Genomic DNA, 13,790 nt, shown 5'->3' on the forward strand with positions numbered 1-13,790 from the left:
TCACTACCTTGATTTTCCCACAGTTTTTTTGTGTTTGTTTTTCCTTTTGATATTGATGCTGATGACTAGCAGAAACTGGTTTTAACTGAGTTAGTGTCAGCTTGGCTCGGTGGGTAGCACTCTCGCCTCTGAGTCGAAAGGTTGAGAGTTCACTTCCCCACTCCAGAGACTTGAGCACATAATCTCGGCTGACGCCCCACTGAAGTACAGAGGGAGTGCTGCACTGTCGGAGGTGCCGTCTTTCGGATAAGATATTAAACTGAGGTCCTGTCTGACTGTTCAGTTGGGAGTAAAAGATCCCATGGCATTATTTGAAGAGGAGCAGGGGAGCTCTCTCCCAGTGTCCTGGCTGACATTCACCCCTCAACCAACATCACTAAAACATATTAACTAGTCAATTATCTCATTGCTGTTTGTGTGACATTGCTAAGCATAAATTGGCTTCCAAAAGTCCTCTATTAAAACTAGATACCAACAGTTCTGATTCAGGCCTTTCATTGTTGCCATGGCAGCTGAACTTGCCCTGCCCCCCTAGCTGTCTCTTGCTACTTTGTTGTTCCTCCTAAGCTGCTCCTCCAACCTATTTCCAATTGTGCAGTTAATATTTGTGGTAATAATTTGCTGTAGTTTGAGTGTCGGCACTAGGAACAGGAGTAGGCCATTCAGCCCCTCGAGCCTGTTTCACCATTCAATTAAATCATGGCTGATCTGTATCTTAACTCCATCTACCCGTCTTGGTTCTGTAACCCTTAATACTCTTGCTGAACAAAAATCTATCAATCTCAGTCTTGAAATTTTCAATTGACCCCCAACCTCAATAGCTATTTGTGGGGAGTGTGTTCCAGATTTCCACTCCCCTTTGTGTGAAGAGGTGCTTCCTGACATCACCCCTGAACAGCCTAGCTCTAATTTTAACCCGTCCTCATAATTTAACTGGTTTAGCCCCAGATATCATTTTGGTGAATCTGCGCTGCACCCTCACCAAGGCCAATATATCTTTCCTGAGGTAAGGTGCCCAGAACTGAACACTGTACTCTAAATAAGGTCTAACCTTTAGTCACATTGTTAGTCTGTGTAGTTAAATACAAGAATGGTCATTTCCTTAAAGCTCTCTAACCATGATCTGATGTTTTGTTCTGGATTTCAGGCCGGACCTGGTAGATATGAGTCAAGTAGCAGTTCAGAGTAATGTGAGCAATTTGGAACAAGCCTTTGGTGTAGCTGAAAAACTTGGTGTCACTAGACTCTTGGACCCAGAAGGTAAACCTGTTGGCAATTTAGTAAACAGGATCACTTACCATTGTGATAAAATTTAAAGAGTAATATAGCCTTGTGAAAACAGGTTTTCCCATTTTAGATGTGCGCTGCTTTTTCCACTCACATTAGTGACCAGAGGAAAACATATTGGCTATTTATTGCTTTCTAATTTTTTGGGCTCTGTAAGAATCAGTTTAATACATTAGTAATAATCCGCTCCCTGGATATTGTGTTGGAAATTTTTGTGGGTGTGTTTGTTCCCATGAAGGTTGCTCTCCTTAGAGGAGAGAAGGATAAGGGGGAGATTTAATAAGAGGTGTTCAAAATTATGGGTTTTGATAGAGTAAATAAGGAGAAACTGTTTCTAGTGGCAGAAGGGTCGGTAACCAGAGGACACAGATTTAAGGTAATTGGCAAAAGAACCAGAGGGGCGATGAGAATTTCTTTCCGTAGCGAGTTGTTATGATCTGGAATGCACTGCCTGATAGGGTGGTGGAAGCAGATTCAGTAGAGACTTTTAAAAGGGAATTGGATAAATACGTGAAGGGGAAAAATTTGCAGGGCTGTGGAGAAAGAGCAGGGGAATGGGACTAATTGGCTAGCTCTTTCAAAGAGCAGGCACAGGCACATTGGGCCAAATGGCCACCTTTTGTGCTGTATCATTCAATGATTCTATTGCTTTACATGAGACAGAAACAAACAATGTTCCTTACTATCTGGAGAATTTCATTAAGTTGTGGTATCTCTTTCCTGCTGTAATCTGTGATATGACAAAATGCAACTTGGCAAATGTGCTTGCTCTTTCCTTAGATGTTAACGTTGCTTCTCCCGATGAGAAGTCTGTGATCACTTATGTTTCGTCACTCTATGATGTCTTTCCCAAAGTCCCAGAAGGTGGTGAAGGCATCAATGCAAACGTAAGGCACTATAATATATTATTACTCACTGATTGACAATCCATTTCATCCTAGAAGTCAAGATACATGTTTGCTTTGAAAGATGATTAGCGGGTTCTTGTATCGCAATGACCTTTGTTAAAAGTTGTTTGGGGTTCTGCTAGGATGTCGACGTCAAGTGGATAGAATACCAGAATATGGTGAACTACCTCATCCAGTGGATCAAGCACCACGTGACAGTTATGTCCGACCGGAGCTATTCGAACAATCCTGCAGAACTTAAGGTAAGGTTTTGAGAATGAACCTAAAACGTAAGCAAAATACTGCGGATGCTGGAAATTGTCAGTTGTTTCAGACTTCATTCCCTAGCACTTTTGGCAATTCTTGTTAAAATATGTCCTGGTGTTCATAAACATTCTGGGGTGGAGTTGGTCAAATTCTAACTTGTCGATTGTTACTTTCTACAGGCACTTTATAACCAGTACATACAGTTCAAAGACACAGAAATCCCACCAAAAGAGAAAGACAAAGCTAAAATTAAACAGCTGTATAAATTATTGGAGGTAAGTGTACATTAGTTTAATTATCTGTCACACACCTGGATTACCTATCTGTTTTATCTGTACTTAGCACTGCAAGTCTGAAAGGTGAATTAAATTCATGACTCAATTAAAAGTAAAACACAGAGACAATTGATTTTAAAATCTGGTTGACCTTTGATACAATTTGCTGTGTTCTTTCTCCTCCTTCCTCTCCCTCACTAGAGAACCCGTGTGTGATTTTTTTTTTATTACTATCTTATATATTGACCTTCTCAACACCTGATGGTTTAGCACGGGAGATCCTGGATCAAACATGTTGCTGAGTGTGGCAGAATACAAAGCAGGTTATAACTATCAGGAAAGGCTGAACAGTCTGGGGCTCTTTTCTCTAGAAAAGAGAAGGCTGAGTGGTGACCTGATGGAGGTCTTTAAGATTATGAAGGGGTTCGATAGGGTAGGCATAGAGAAGATGTTTCCACTTGTGGGAGAGACCAAAACTAGGAGCCATAATTATAAGATAGTCACTAATAAATCCAATAAGAAATTCAGGAGAAACTTCTTTGCATAGATAATGGTTAGAACGAATAGCATTGGTGCATTTAAGGGGAAGCTAGATAAATACATGAGGGAGAAAGGAATAGAAGGACATGCTGATAAGGTTAGATGAAGTAGGTGGGAGGAGGCTCGTGTGCGGCATAAACACCAGCCGAGACCAGTTGGGCCGAATGGCCTGTTTCTGTGCTGTACATTCTATGTAAATATGTTCTGGCCAGCAGTAATGTTGGATAAATATGATAAATACAGATGAGGCTGAGTCCATAGAAACATAGAAAATATGAGCAAGAGTAGGCCATTCGGCCCTTTGGGCCTGCTCCGCCATTCAAAATGATCATGGCTGATCGTCTAACTCAGTACCCTGTTCCCGCTTTTTCCCCATATCCCTTGATCCCTTTTAGCATTAAGAAATATATCTATCTCCTTCTTGCATAACTCCCAAGAGTTACTTGTAAATTCTGATGAGTTGGTAATTGGGAGATATTTAAAATGTCTCATTACTGGCTATGACCTGTCCGTTTTTACAATGCCTTTTTAAAACAGAAAAAATATTGTGTCCGCTCTTTCGGTCTCCCTAGGCCATCCGTAACACACAGCTGGGAAAATGACCTATTCCAGCCCCCCCCCCCCCAGCTGATGCTGCTGTTTGTCACCGGCTTCTGGGAGTAATTGGAGGCTGGACCCTGATGGAATGGTTCCTGGTTTCCTGGGCTTCCCTCAGTGATAAGGTTGAGATATGGAGCAGAGTCAGTTGGTTTTTCAGGATGGGAATTGATTCTGCCTTCAGTCCGTTTGCTGTGCTGTGATTTATCAGGCCAATTTTCTTTTTAAAAAAAAAAAAAAAAATCTTCGGATGTGGGCGTCGCTGGCAAGGCTGGCATTAATTGCCCAACACCAGTTGCCCCTTGAGAAGGTGGTGGTGAGCCGCCGCCTTGAACTGCTGCAGTCCACGTGGTGAAGGTGCTCCCACAGTGCGGTTAGGTCGGGAGTGCCAGGAATTTGACACAAGAAAATGTCTTGTAGTTCTTTGCTGTCCTTTGCCTTTAAGCATTCGTGGTCTGAACATGTTGTATCACCATGCCAACATATTTAAAATAGAAATGTGAAAACAATGACTTCACAGATGAGAGCCTGAGAAAGCAGAATGAGAAAGCCTATCCAACTTGCTTGATTGTTTAGATCTCCTTTCAATCCACCATGTAGTTTCATTTCTCTTGATGTTTTGTGTATTGAGCCTTTATCTTGCTGTTACTCCTATTGAATATGGAATCTATCTATTGTTTTCCTCTCTGTAGATAATATTCTCCATCAGTTAACTCTTAGTGGTGCACTCATCAGCTCTTGAAGAGAAGGAAATAGGATCATGATTTTATATTGAAAGCTCTCCCCCCTGCACATTCCTTCTGTTGTGTTATTTTAAGTAATATCTTTATAATTCTAGCACCGTTTTCCTTTTCTCGTTCACAAGTATGTCTCCATATTCATCTCTGATCGGAAAAATAAGTAACTTTTTTTTTCCCGAGCAATTTCAGATGCTGTTCTTTGCCCCCAGACCTCGTTAGACTTGAGACTTGATTATCAGATTTGTTGCCTTCCTTTGAACCATTTCCAGTTAACCATTGCTTTAAGTTTTGTCAATGAAGAGACCAGACTGCGCTCAGTGCTACACACGGAGACACGGGACATACGGAGACATGGGATGTGACACACCACTACTTCCTTGGACTTGAACTTGTGGATTTGGTCTGTTTATAAACTTGGTTCAGAAAATAAGAAATCTGTAATTTCATCCTGAACTAATGTGTTCTAGGTGTGGATAGAATTTGGTCGTATTAAACTTCCTCAAGGATATCATCCAAACGATGTGGAAAAGGAATGGGGTAAATTAATAATCGCAATGTTAGAAAGAGAGAAGAGTTTACGACCAGAAGTGGAAAGGTTAGTGAAAGTGGGCTGCATTTTGGATTTTGCGTCAATGGGCATTGGCTGTTAATTGAATTAAATCAGATTCTCCTCCCTGGCCTCCATTAGGCAGACCTGAGAGTGGAATCTTAGCGTGCGCTGGGATCTGTTTGGAGTGGATGTCCTATCATTTTGTGCTGTAGTATGTTGGGGGATTCAATATGCTTCATGATCAATCTTTGTAATAAATTTATTCCTCTTCCCTTGGTGCGAACAGGGAATCAGGTCTTGAAGTTTGGCTCGTTAATGGCAATAGCAACAACAACAACTTGCATTTATATAACACTTTTAATGTAGTTAAATGCCCCAAGGTACTTCACAGGAGCGTAATCAGACAAAAATTGACACCGAGCCAAAGGAGGAGACATTAGGACAGGTGACCAAAAGCTTGGTCAAAGAGGTAGGTTTTAAGAAGCATCTTAAAGGAGGAGAGAGAGGTGGAGAAGCTTAGGGAGGGAATTCCAGAGTTTAGGGCCTAGAGGGCTGAAGGCATGGCTGCCAATGGTGGGGCGAAGGAAATTGGGAATGCATGAGGCCAGAGTTGGAGGGGCGCAAAGTTCTCAGAGGGTTGTAGGGCTGGAGGATGCTAGAGATAGGGAGAGGCGAGGCCATGGAGGGGTTTAAATAATCACCAGGAATCTTCTGCAAAAGGCTCACAGCATCAAAGGAACTGGTACGAGAGACATGGCAGTTATGATGATATTTGGAAAACTTGAACTTAAATGTTGGTTATGCAAGAAAAACTGTTCTCCGTGTATGCAGATAGATCAAGATGTGGGATTTATTAAGTATATGCTTCAAGAATGTTTATGGTGAATTAGCTGTTCTTAAGTAGCAGTCATATGAAATATGGGAATAAGTGAGAACAAATTATTAGCTGTCGGGAATTAAGAGAAAATTAGGATAGTGCAAATATTGTTTCCAGGTGGCCTAAGAACGTGTCTTTTTTTTAATTCGTTCACGGGATGTGGGCGTCGCTGGCAAGGCCAGCATTTATTGCCCATCCCTAATTGCCCTCGAGAAGGTGGTGGTGAGCTGCCTTCTTGAACCGATGCAGAAACATAGTGGCAGCTATTCTAGAGTCTTAGAACAGAGGGACCTCCTGCTGCTATTCAAGCAAAGGCAGAGTTAGGAAGGTCAGAATTATGGATAATACTTAAGAAAGAAAATCAATGGCGGAAGATTTCCTTTTGTGTGCTAATTGTAAAGCCATTCGTTAAGAACGGGTTTTCGATTCTGTTGCATTCGCACACAGAGGAAATCTCTTCCTTCCCCCGCTCTTGTTCTTGATCAGTGTTTTAGGAGGGATCCATCTCGACTTCTATTGTAAAATATAGTGGAGGGAATTTGGATCTTCCTGTTGCAAATGCTTCAAAGCTACAACTGGAGTCGGCCAGTACATGTACAGTAACTTTCAAAAGCGAATTGGATATATACTTCGGAAGGAAAAATTTGTAGGGCTATGGGGAAAGAACAGGTGAGTGGGACTAGTCTTTCAAAGAGCATGATGGGCCGAATGGCTGCCTCCTACGCTGTATGACTGTGGACAGCATCCTATACCTTCCTCCAATAACAGCTGATTTTGAGACTGAATGAGATTAGGTTTGTGCAGATTTATTACAATAAAAGGAAGTGGCTGCTGAGGTTTTGTTTGAGATTGTTCAACAAGATAGTTATGAAGAATCGCGCACCGTTTCTCCCTTAACTTGTTACAAATAGAATTGCTGTAAATGTTCAGTCTTGTGATTCACTGGTGCTTTTTGGAACCCGATGTCTCCACTAAACAGGTCTAGAGGCATGCAGATAAAATCTTTCAAGTTGAGTCTAAATCGTTAACAGTTTAATGGCTGAAGATACTCTATTACAAAATGTCTCTGCTCTGATCAAACTTATTCCACATGGACATGCCTCATGGTCTAGAATATGCTGCCTGTTCATTTTGTAGCTGTCTTGGTGCACTTGTAACAGAAATTCTTGTTTGCTACTGTTAAGTACCTTATCCTTGATACTACGATTAAATCTCTTGCGCTCTTTGCAACATTAATGACTTTCAGATAGTGAAGAAGGGTTTGTTCTAATCTTGAACTGAAGCCAGGAATACGATTGTGTTGCAGATTCAAATTCATAAATTGCAGGGTGTTTGTAAGTTGAAAATCTTATTACACAACTCCAAGCAGAAAGCTACATTTGTGCCGAAAATCTCCAGTGGAGATCGTATTATCAGTTAGGTTTTAAAGTTTTTAAGTGAGATTTAATTGCTCTTAATTAGTTACTTCAGCTTTACAGACCTTATGGTTAACATCAAAGTTTATTCCTAAAGAAAGAACTTGCATTTATATAGCACCTTTCACGACCCCCGTACGACCCTAAGTACTTTTGAAGTGTAGTCACTGTTGTAATGTAGCAAACACGGCAGCCAATTTGCGCACAGCAAGGTCCCACAAACAGTAATGAGATAATGACCAGACAATCTGTTTTAATGATGTTGGTCAGGACACCGGGAAGAACTCCCCTGCTTTTCGATGTAGAACCACGGGATCAGATGGTACCTCTGATTAACGTCTTATCCGAAAGACAGCATCTCCAACAGTGCAGCGCTCCCTCAGTACTGCACTGGGCATGTCGGCCCAGATTTTGTGCTCTTGTCTTTCGAGTGGGACTTGAACACACAACTTTCTGATTCAGAAGTGAGTGCTACCAACTGAGCCACAGCTGACACCCATTATTCTCTCATAAACCAGGTGGTTTGAATGCTGCCCTTTCATTAAATGCCATGTTGAAAGCTGTAGAGTATTTTTGTAACTCACTTGATCAGTCAGTGGGTATAAATGCACTGCCTTGTCTTGTACTGACCCAGAGACACCAAAAAATCAGCAGGTTGGATATTGTGGGGGTGTTGAGTTCGCTGATCTCAGTCTGTTGAGCAGCAGGTGCCCTGGAATTGGTCTCAAAGCCACTGGGCTAGGGAAGGGAAAAACCCCGTTGCCGTTTTGGATGCCGATCCTGTGGAAGGTGTGCGCGTGGGTGAGCACGTGCATGTGTGTGAGCGAGTGAGAGAGAATGAGATAGCATGTTGGACTCTGCGATACCTTCCATAGTGCAACAGCTTACCTGCCCACACCCTGTAGACTTGCACGTGAGGATTAGCCACTTGGGTGAGGTACTGCAGAGCTGGTCCTACCTGTGAATGGTCCTCCAGCAAGATTCACCGTTTTAAGGAGAGGAGGGGAGAACATTTAATGTTTACATAAAATTTTTTTCGCAGAACTGAGGGGGGGGGGGGGAGGGCATGGTGGGCCGAATGGCCTCCTTCTGTGTTGTATCATTCTATGGTGCTGACTCGATCAGTGTGGAAATGGTTCCGTCCTTCACTATTTGATAAAGAGGCAACTTCCATCTTTCCTCCCCCCCCCCCCCCCCCCCCCCCACCCCTCCCCTGGCCCTTTTGCACACTGAACCTATGTTTTGTGTTAAGTTTGCTGCTTGCTTTAATTTCTATTTACTGGTACCTATTGCTAGTCCTTTGTTTCTGGGCCCTGGACCCTGTCTTCATGTTGTCAAAGGGAGCCCCTTGTGAAAGGAACTGCACTTTGTCTGGCATTGTTTACAGGTTGAGGTGAAACAGATATCGCTTTGTACCTCTGGTAGAAGCTGGTTTATTTCACTTTGTATTTTCGCTGAGGACAGCAGAGATGGGGAATCGAATGCTTTCTGTATGCATCAAGCTTTCCAAGGTCATGTAAAGCAATCAGACCCTCAGTAAGTCATCGAGTCATACAGCACAGAAGGAGGCCATTCGGACCATCGTACCTCTGCCAGCTCTTTGAAAGAGCTATCCAATTAGCCCCACTCCCCCTGCTGTTTGCCCATAGCCCTGCAAATTTTTCCTTTTCAAGTATTTATCCAATTCCCTTTCGACAGTTACTATCGAATCTGCTTCCACCGCCCTTTCAGGCAGTGCATTCCAGATCATTACAACTCACTGCGTAAAAAATAATTCTCCTCATCTACCCTCTGCTTTCCTCTGCCAATTATCTTAAATTATCTCCATAAAACTCCTGCTGCTTTTCCCCAAAAGTAGTATCGACGATAAGTTACTTAACAGCAGCAGACAAGAATATCTGTTAGTCCTGCACTAAGAAAGCTACAAAACTGAAGGGGCAGAATATCCTGGATAGCGAGACATTTCCATGTGATCGGAGCAGCGACTATTTTATGAGAGAGCATCTTTTAACCGTTAAAGCTATTCACTATTTATGTTCAACTTAAAAAGATTTTATCCTCGTGCCTTAGGGCCGTAGGATGTTAAAAAGCTACTTTCTTTTCATCGCTGAAAGAAGATCTCAAGTAGGTTTCACTGAATTTGAAACCCTTGTTTTTTGTGGTTTTAGATGTGGGTAGGGCAGTGAAAAGGGGGAGTGTCCCAGATTTATTAATAAAACACAGTCAAGGACACAACAGGTATGCGTGCCTAGCAGCACATTCCTGATCGCTTGATCAGAATATTGAGGTCTGATTTAGTCTGCGTGTGAAGTCTCGCTTGTACCTGTACTGGCCGTGGCCAGCTGCTGGGAGCAGTGCTCGGTGTTCGGCTCATGGGCACACCTGCGGAGACGGCTCACCATTTTCACAGCTTCGATGGCAGTGGCCAGGAGGGGTGTTCGAGTTTATCAGCTGGGGTGTCGCCGGCCATGTTGAGAATGAACGGCCAGGCGATAATCTTCGGCAGCAGCAGCACCACCCCCTCCCTGTGCAACAGCACCAGCGGCAGCATCAGCTCCATCAAGAGCTTCTCGCCCGGCAGCTCTGGAGGAAGGACACTCGTTAACTCCTGGGCATCCTCGGGCAGTGACTTGGATGGTTTCAGGTACATTTGGTCTCGTTCAAAGTGGGCAGTGCTGTAATGCACCTTGCTTCCTAAAAGGTTATCAATGCACTGCCTGGAAGCGGATTCAATAGTAACTTTCAAAAGGGAATTAGACAAATACTTGAAGGGGGATAAATTTGCAGGTCTAATGGGGAAAGAGCAGGGGAGTGGGACTAATTGGATAGCTCATTCAAAGAGCTGGCACAGGCATGATGGGCCAAATGGCCTCCTTCTGTGCTGTATCATTCCATGATTCTGTGAATTCAGTTGCATACTTCCCTCTTTTTTTCTACTGCCCACCGCACCCTCCCCCCCCCCCACCCCCCCCACACTTTTTGCGCACTGATCCTGTGTTTTGTGTTAAGTTTGCTGCTTGCTTTAATTTCTATTTACTGGTACCTGTTGCTAGTCCTTTGTTTCTGGGCCCTGGACCCTGTCTTCATGTTGTCAAAGGGAGCCCCTTATGAAAGGAACTGCACTTTGTCTGGCATTGTTTACAGGTTGAGGTGAAACAGATATCTCTTTGTACCTCTGGTAGAAGCTGGTTTATTTCACTTTGTATTTTTGGGTCTTTTTATGCTAATTGAAGCTGAGGGTGTCAATGGTGGGCCCAGCTCATGTAAAGCAATCAGATCCTCAGTAAGTCGGAGAGTCATTCAGCCCATCATACCTGTGCCGGCTCTTTGAAAGATCTATCCAATTAGTCCCACTCCCTCTGCCCTTTCCCCATAGCCCTGCAAATTTTTCCTTTTCAAGTATTTATCCAGCACCCTTTTGAAAGTAAGAAACTGCTTCCACCGCCCTTTTCAGGCAGTGCATTCCAGATCATAACAACTCGCTGCATAAAAAAATAATTCTCCTCATCTACCCTCTGCTTTCCTTTGCCAATTATCGTAAATTACCTCCATAAAGCTCGTGCTGCTTTTCCCAAATAATTGGCTTGAATTCCAAACTCGAGCACCCTGTACTGTGGCTTTTCAAAATGTCGTCTTCCATTTCCCGTTTTAAAAAAAAGTATCCTTCTGAATTCTCGGTGAGATTATCAGTTGGGGAGAGTTTTCTACTGTTGTCCCACGTCCATGGATTGAGACTGTCTGTCCTAAGTTCACGTAGAATTTCGAATTGTACGGTCTCGCCCCTAAATTCTCTATTATATGGCGTACATACGTGACTGCTTCCATATTTAGATACAGTCCCCACCACTTACGGTGGGGGTGTTGGTGTTAACGCGATTTTCCCACTATACGCGATGGACGGTAAAATCAATTAGCAAAGTAACCAACGTATTTGAAAATAACAGGAAATCTCACTTCGCAACCGCCTCTAATTGTTAGCAGTTGTATCCAGAATCTCATTGTTAAGGCAATCGCACTTTAACGAGGTGCGAACTGCTGATTGAAACTGCTCGAAGACCTGACTTTGGCTGAAATCGTCAGAGCCTTTTAAATGTGTAAGTACTTATTGGACAGCCTGAAACTCCATCCCTAAACCCCCATGGCTCTCCGCCTCTCTCCCCACCTCTCTCTCCTCCTTTAAGATGCTCCTTAAAACCTACCTCTTTGACCAAGCTTTTGGTCACCTGTCCTAATACCTCCTTATGTGGCTTGGTGTCAAACTTTGTTTGAAAATTGCTCCTGTGAAGCGCGTTGGGACGGTTTACTACATTAAAGGCGCTATATAAATGCAAGTTGTTGTTGAAATAGTCAGCGCACTTAATACGTTACAAGCGACGCCTTTGTAATTGACTCCTATGGTGATGGCAAACGGTTAGCACCATTTGCCCGATATAGGCGGCTAACTGAGATCGGCGCGGATGACGTATGTGGTGGGGATTGTACCGGGGGCTCTGCCCACAAAAATAAGCAAGGGACGCTCAGATGAAGAACGGCCTGTTGAGCTTTAATCGGAATAACTGCATTCCTAAAAACCCTGGTGTTTGAGTTTCAATTTCATTTGTGTTTTTTTTTATAATCCTCCCTCTGTAGACTTGAAATGCTGCAGCAAATTGCCTGCAGAGTTCAGTGTGACAACCTGGCATGTGAAGAGAAACTGATACTGGCACGAAATTCACTGCAACTCGTAAGTAGCAGCTTGTAAAATCAGCCTGCATGATTTGACCTTGCAACTAGGAGGTTCGCTATTGAATTCTTTCAGGTCTAGTTATTTTATTTATTTATGTAAGCTGGAGAATTGTGTCCAATTCTGGGCACCACACTTTAGGAAGGATGTCAAGGCTTTGGAGAGGGTGCAGAGGAGATTTACCAGAATGGTACCAGGGATGAGGGACTTCAGTTATGTAGAGAGACTGGAGAAGCTGGGATTGTTCTCCTTAAGGGGAGATTTAATAGAGGTGCTCAAAATTATGAGGGCTTTTGATAGAGTAAATAAGGAGAAACTATTTCCAGTGGCAGGAGGGTCAGTAACCAGAGGGGAGGTGAGGAGAATTTTTTTACTCAGCGAGTTGTTATGATTTGGAATGTGCTGCCTGAAAGGGTGATAGAAGCAGATTCAATAATAACTTTCAAAAGGGAATTGGATAAATACTTGAAAGGGAAAAATTTGCAGGGATATGGGGAAAGAACAGGGGAATAGGACTAATTGGATAGCTCTTTCAAAGAGCCATCACAGGCACGGTGGGCCGAATGGCCTCCTTCTGTGTTGTATCATTCTATGGTTCTATAAAGCACTGCTATGCTGCATATGGCTGACTATTTTTAAAGAATACACACTTGTTTCAGGACGCTAAACGGCTGGAGTCGGGACTTCAGTTTCAGAATGAGACGGAGGTTGCTGGGTACCTATTGGAGTCTGAAAATCTCATCCGCCAACAGATTGTTGATGTCCAGATTCTTATCGATGGAAAATATTATCAGGCAGACCAACTCGTTCAAAGGTAGGACCCCAAATCTCATGTGCAATGCAGTAAAATATCGGTCTAGAATAATCTTAGAATTTTGCTTTGTTTAATTTCGAATGAAGGTGCGAAGTGACAACTTCAAAAGTTCACTTCTTGTTTTGTGTGTATTTTTTAATTACTTAATACGGTGATCTTTTTTTGAAGCTTTTTTCTTTCTCCCCTCCATCCTCTCCACCTTGTTGGTCCTCCAGTTTTTGCATCTTGCACATCCCAGATTTTAATCGCTTCGCCATTGGCGGCCGTGCTTTCAGCTGCCTAGGCCCTAAGCTCTGGAATTCCCTCCCTAAACCTCTCCGCCTCTCTCTCTTCCTCCAAGTCGCTCCTTAAAACCTACCTCCTTTGATCAAGGTTTTGGTCACCTGTCCTAATATCTCCTTATATGACTCAAATTTTGTTTGGGAACACTCCTGTGAAGCGCCTTGGGACTTTTTAAAGACACTACATAAATGCAAGTTGTTGGTTCTACAGGTGCTGAGTGATCATTCAATGCTCTGCCCAAGTGGCTATTAGAAAGAAGGAAAGAATTTGCATTTATATAGCGCCTTTCACGACCTCTGGACGTCCCAAAACACTTTACAGCCAATGAAGTACTTTTTTATGTGGTCACTGTCGTAATGTAGGAAATGATTGCAGTGTGAGGATTAGCAGAGAGCATCAACAGGCCGTTAGGTTGTGGCTGATTCAGGTCTTCTCCTTACCTGATATCCATGTGCACCCCCAACTGAGGTTGCTGGATAGGGACAAGGAGCAGAAACCAATTCAGGAGAATCTTCTTTACCCAGAGAGTGGTGAGA

At 43.1% G+C, this 13,790-nt stretch overlaps 1 protein-coding gene across 9 annotated transcripts in view; it reads left to right on the plus strand.

The window, feature by feature from the left end:
• dst (dystonin) overlaps window positions 1-13,790 on the plus strand; it is a 394,574-nt gene that overhangs the window by 122,759 nt on the left and 258,025 nt on the right. For all 9 annotated transcript variants that reach the window (XM_067984067.1, XM_067984069.1, XM_067984065.1 and 6 more), the window contains 7 exons: window positions 1,148-1,260; window positions 2,068-2,174; window positions 2,318-2,437; window positions 2,621-2,716; window positions 5,061-5,188; window positions 12,065-12,158; window positions 12,818-12,972. In XM_067984067.1, coding sequence (XP_067840168.1) covers window positions 1,148-1,260; window positions 2,068-2,174; window positions 2,318-2,437; window positions 2,621-2,716; window positions 5,061-5,188; window positions 12,065-12,158; window positions 12,818-12,972 — 813 coding nt within the window. The remainder of the gene's footprint in view (window positions 1-1,147; window positions 1,261-2,067; window positions 2,175-2,317; window positions 2,438-2,620; window positions 2,717-5,060; window positions 5,189-12,064; window positions 12,159-12,817; window positions 12,973-13,790) is intronic.

This window comes from Heptranchias perlo, chromosome 5, assembly GCF_035084215.1.
Source record: "Heptranchias perlo isolate sHepPer1 chromosome 5, sHepPer1.hap1, whole genome shotgun sequence".
In the NCBI taxonomy this organism is placed as follows: domain Eukaryota; kingdom Metazoa; phylum Chordata; class Chondrichthyes; order Hexanchiformes; family Hexanchidae; genus Heptranchias; species Heptranchias perlo.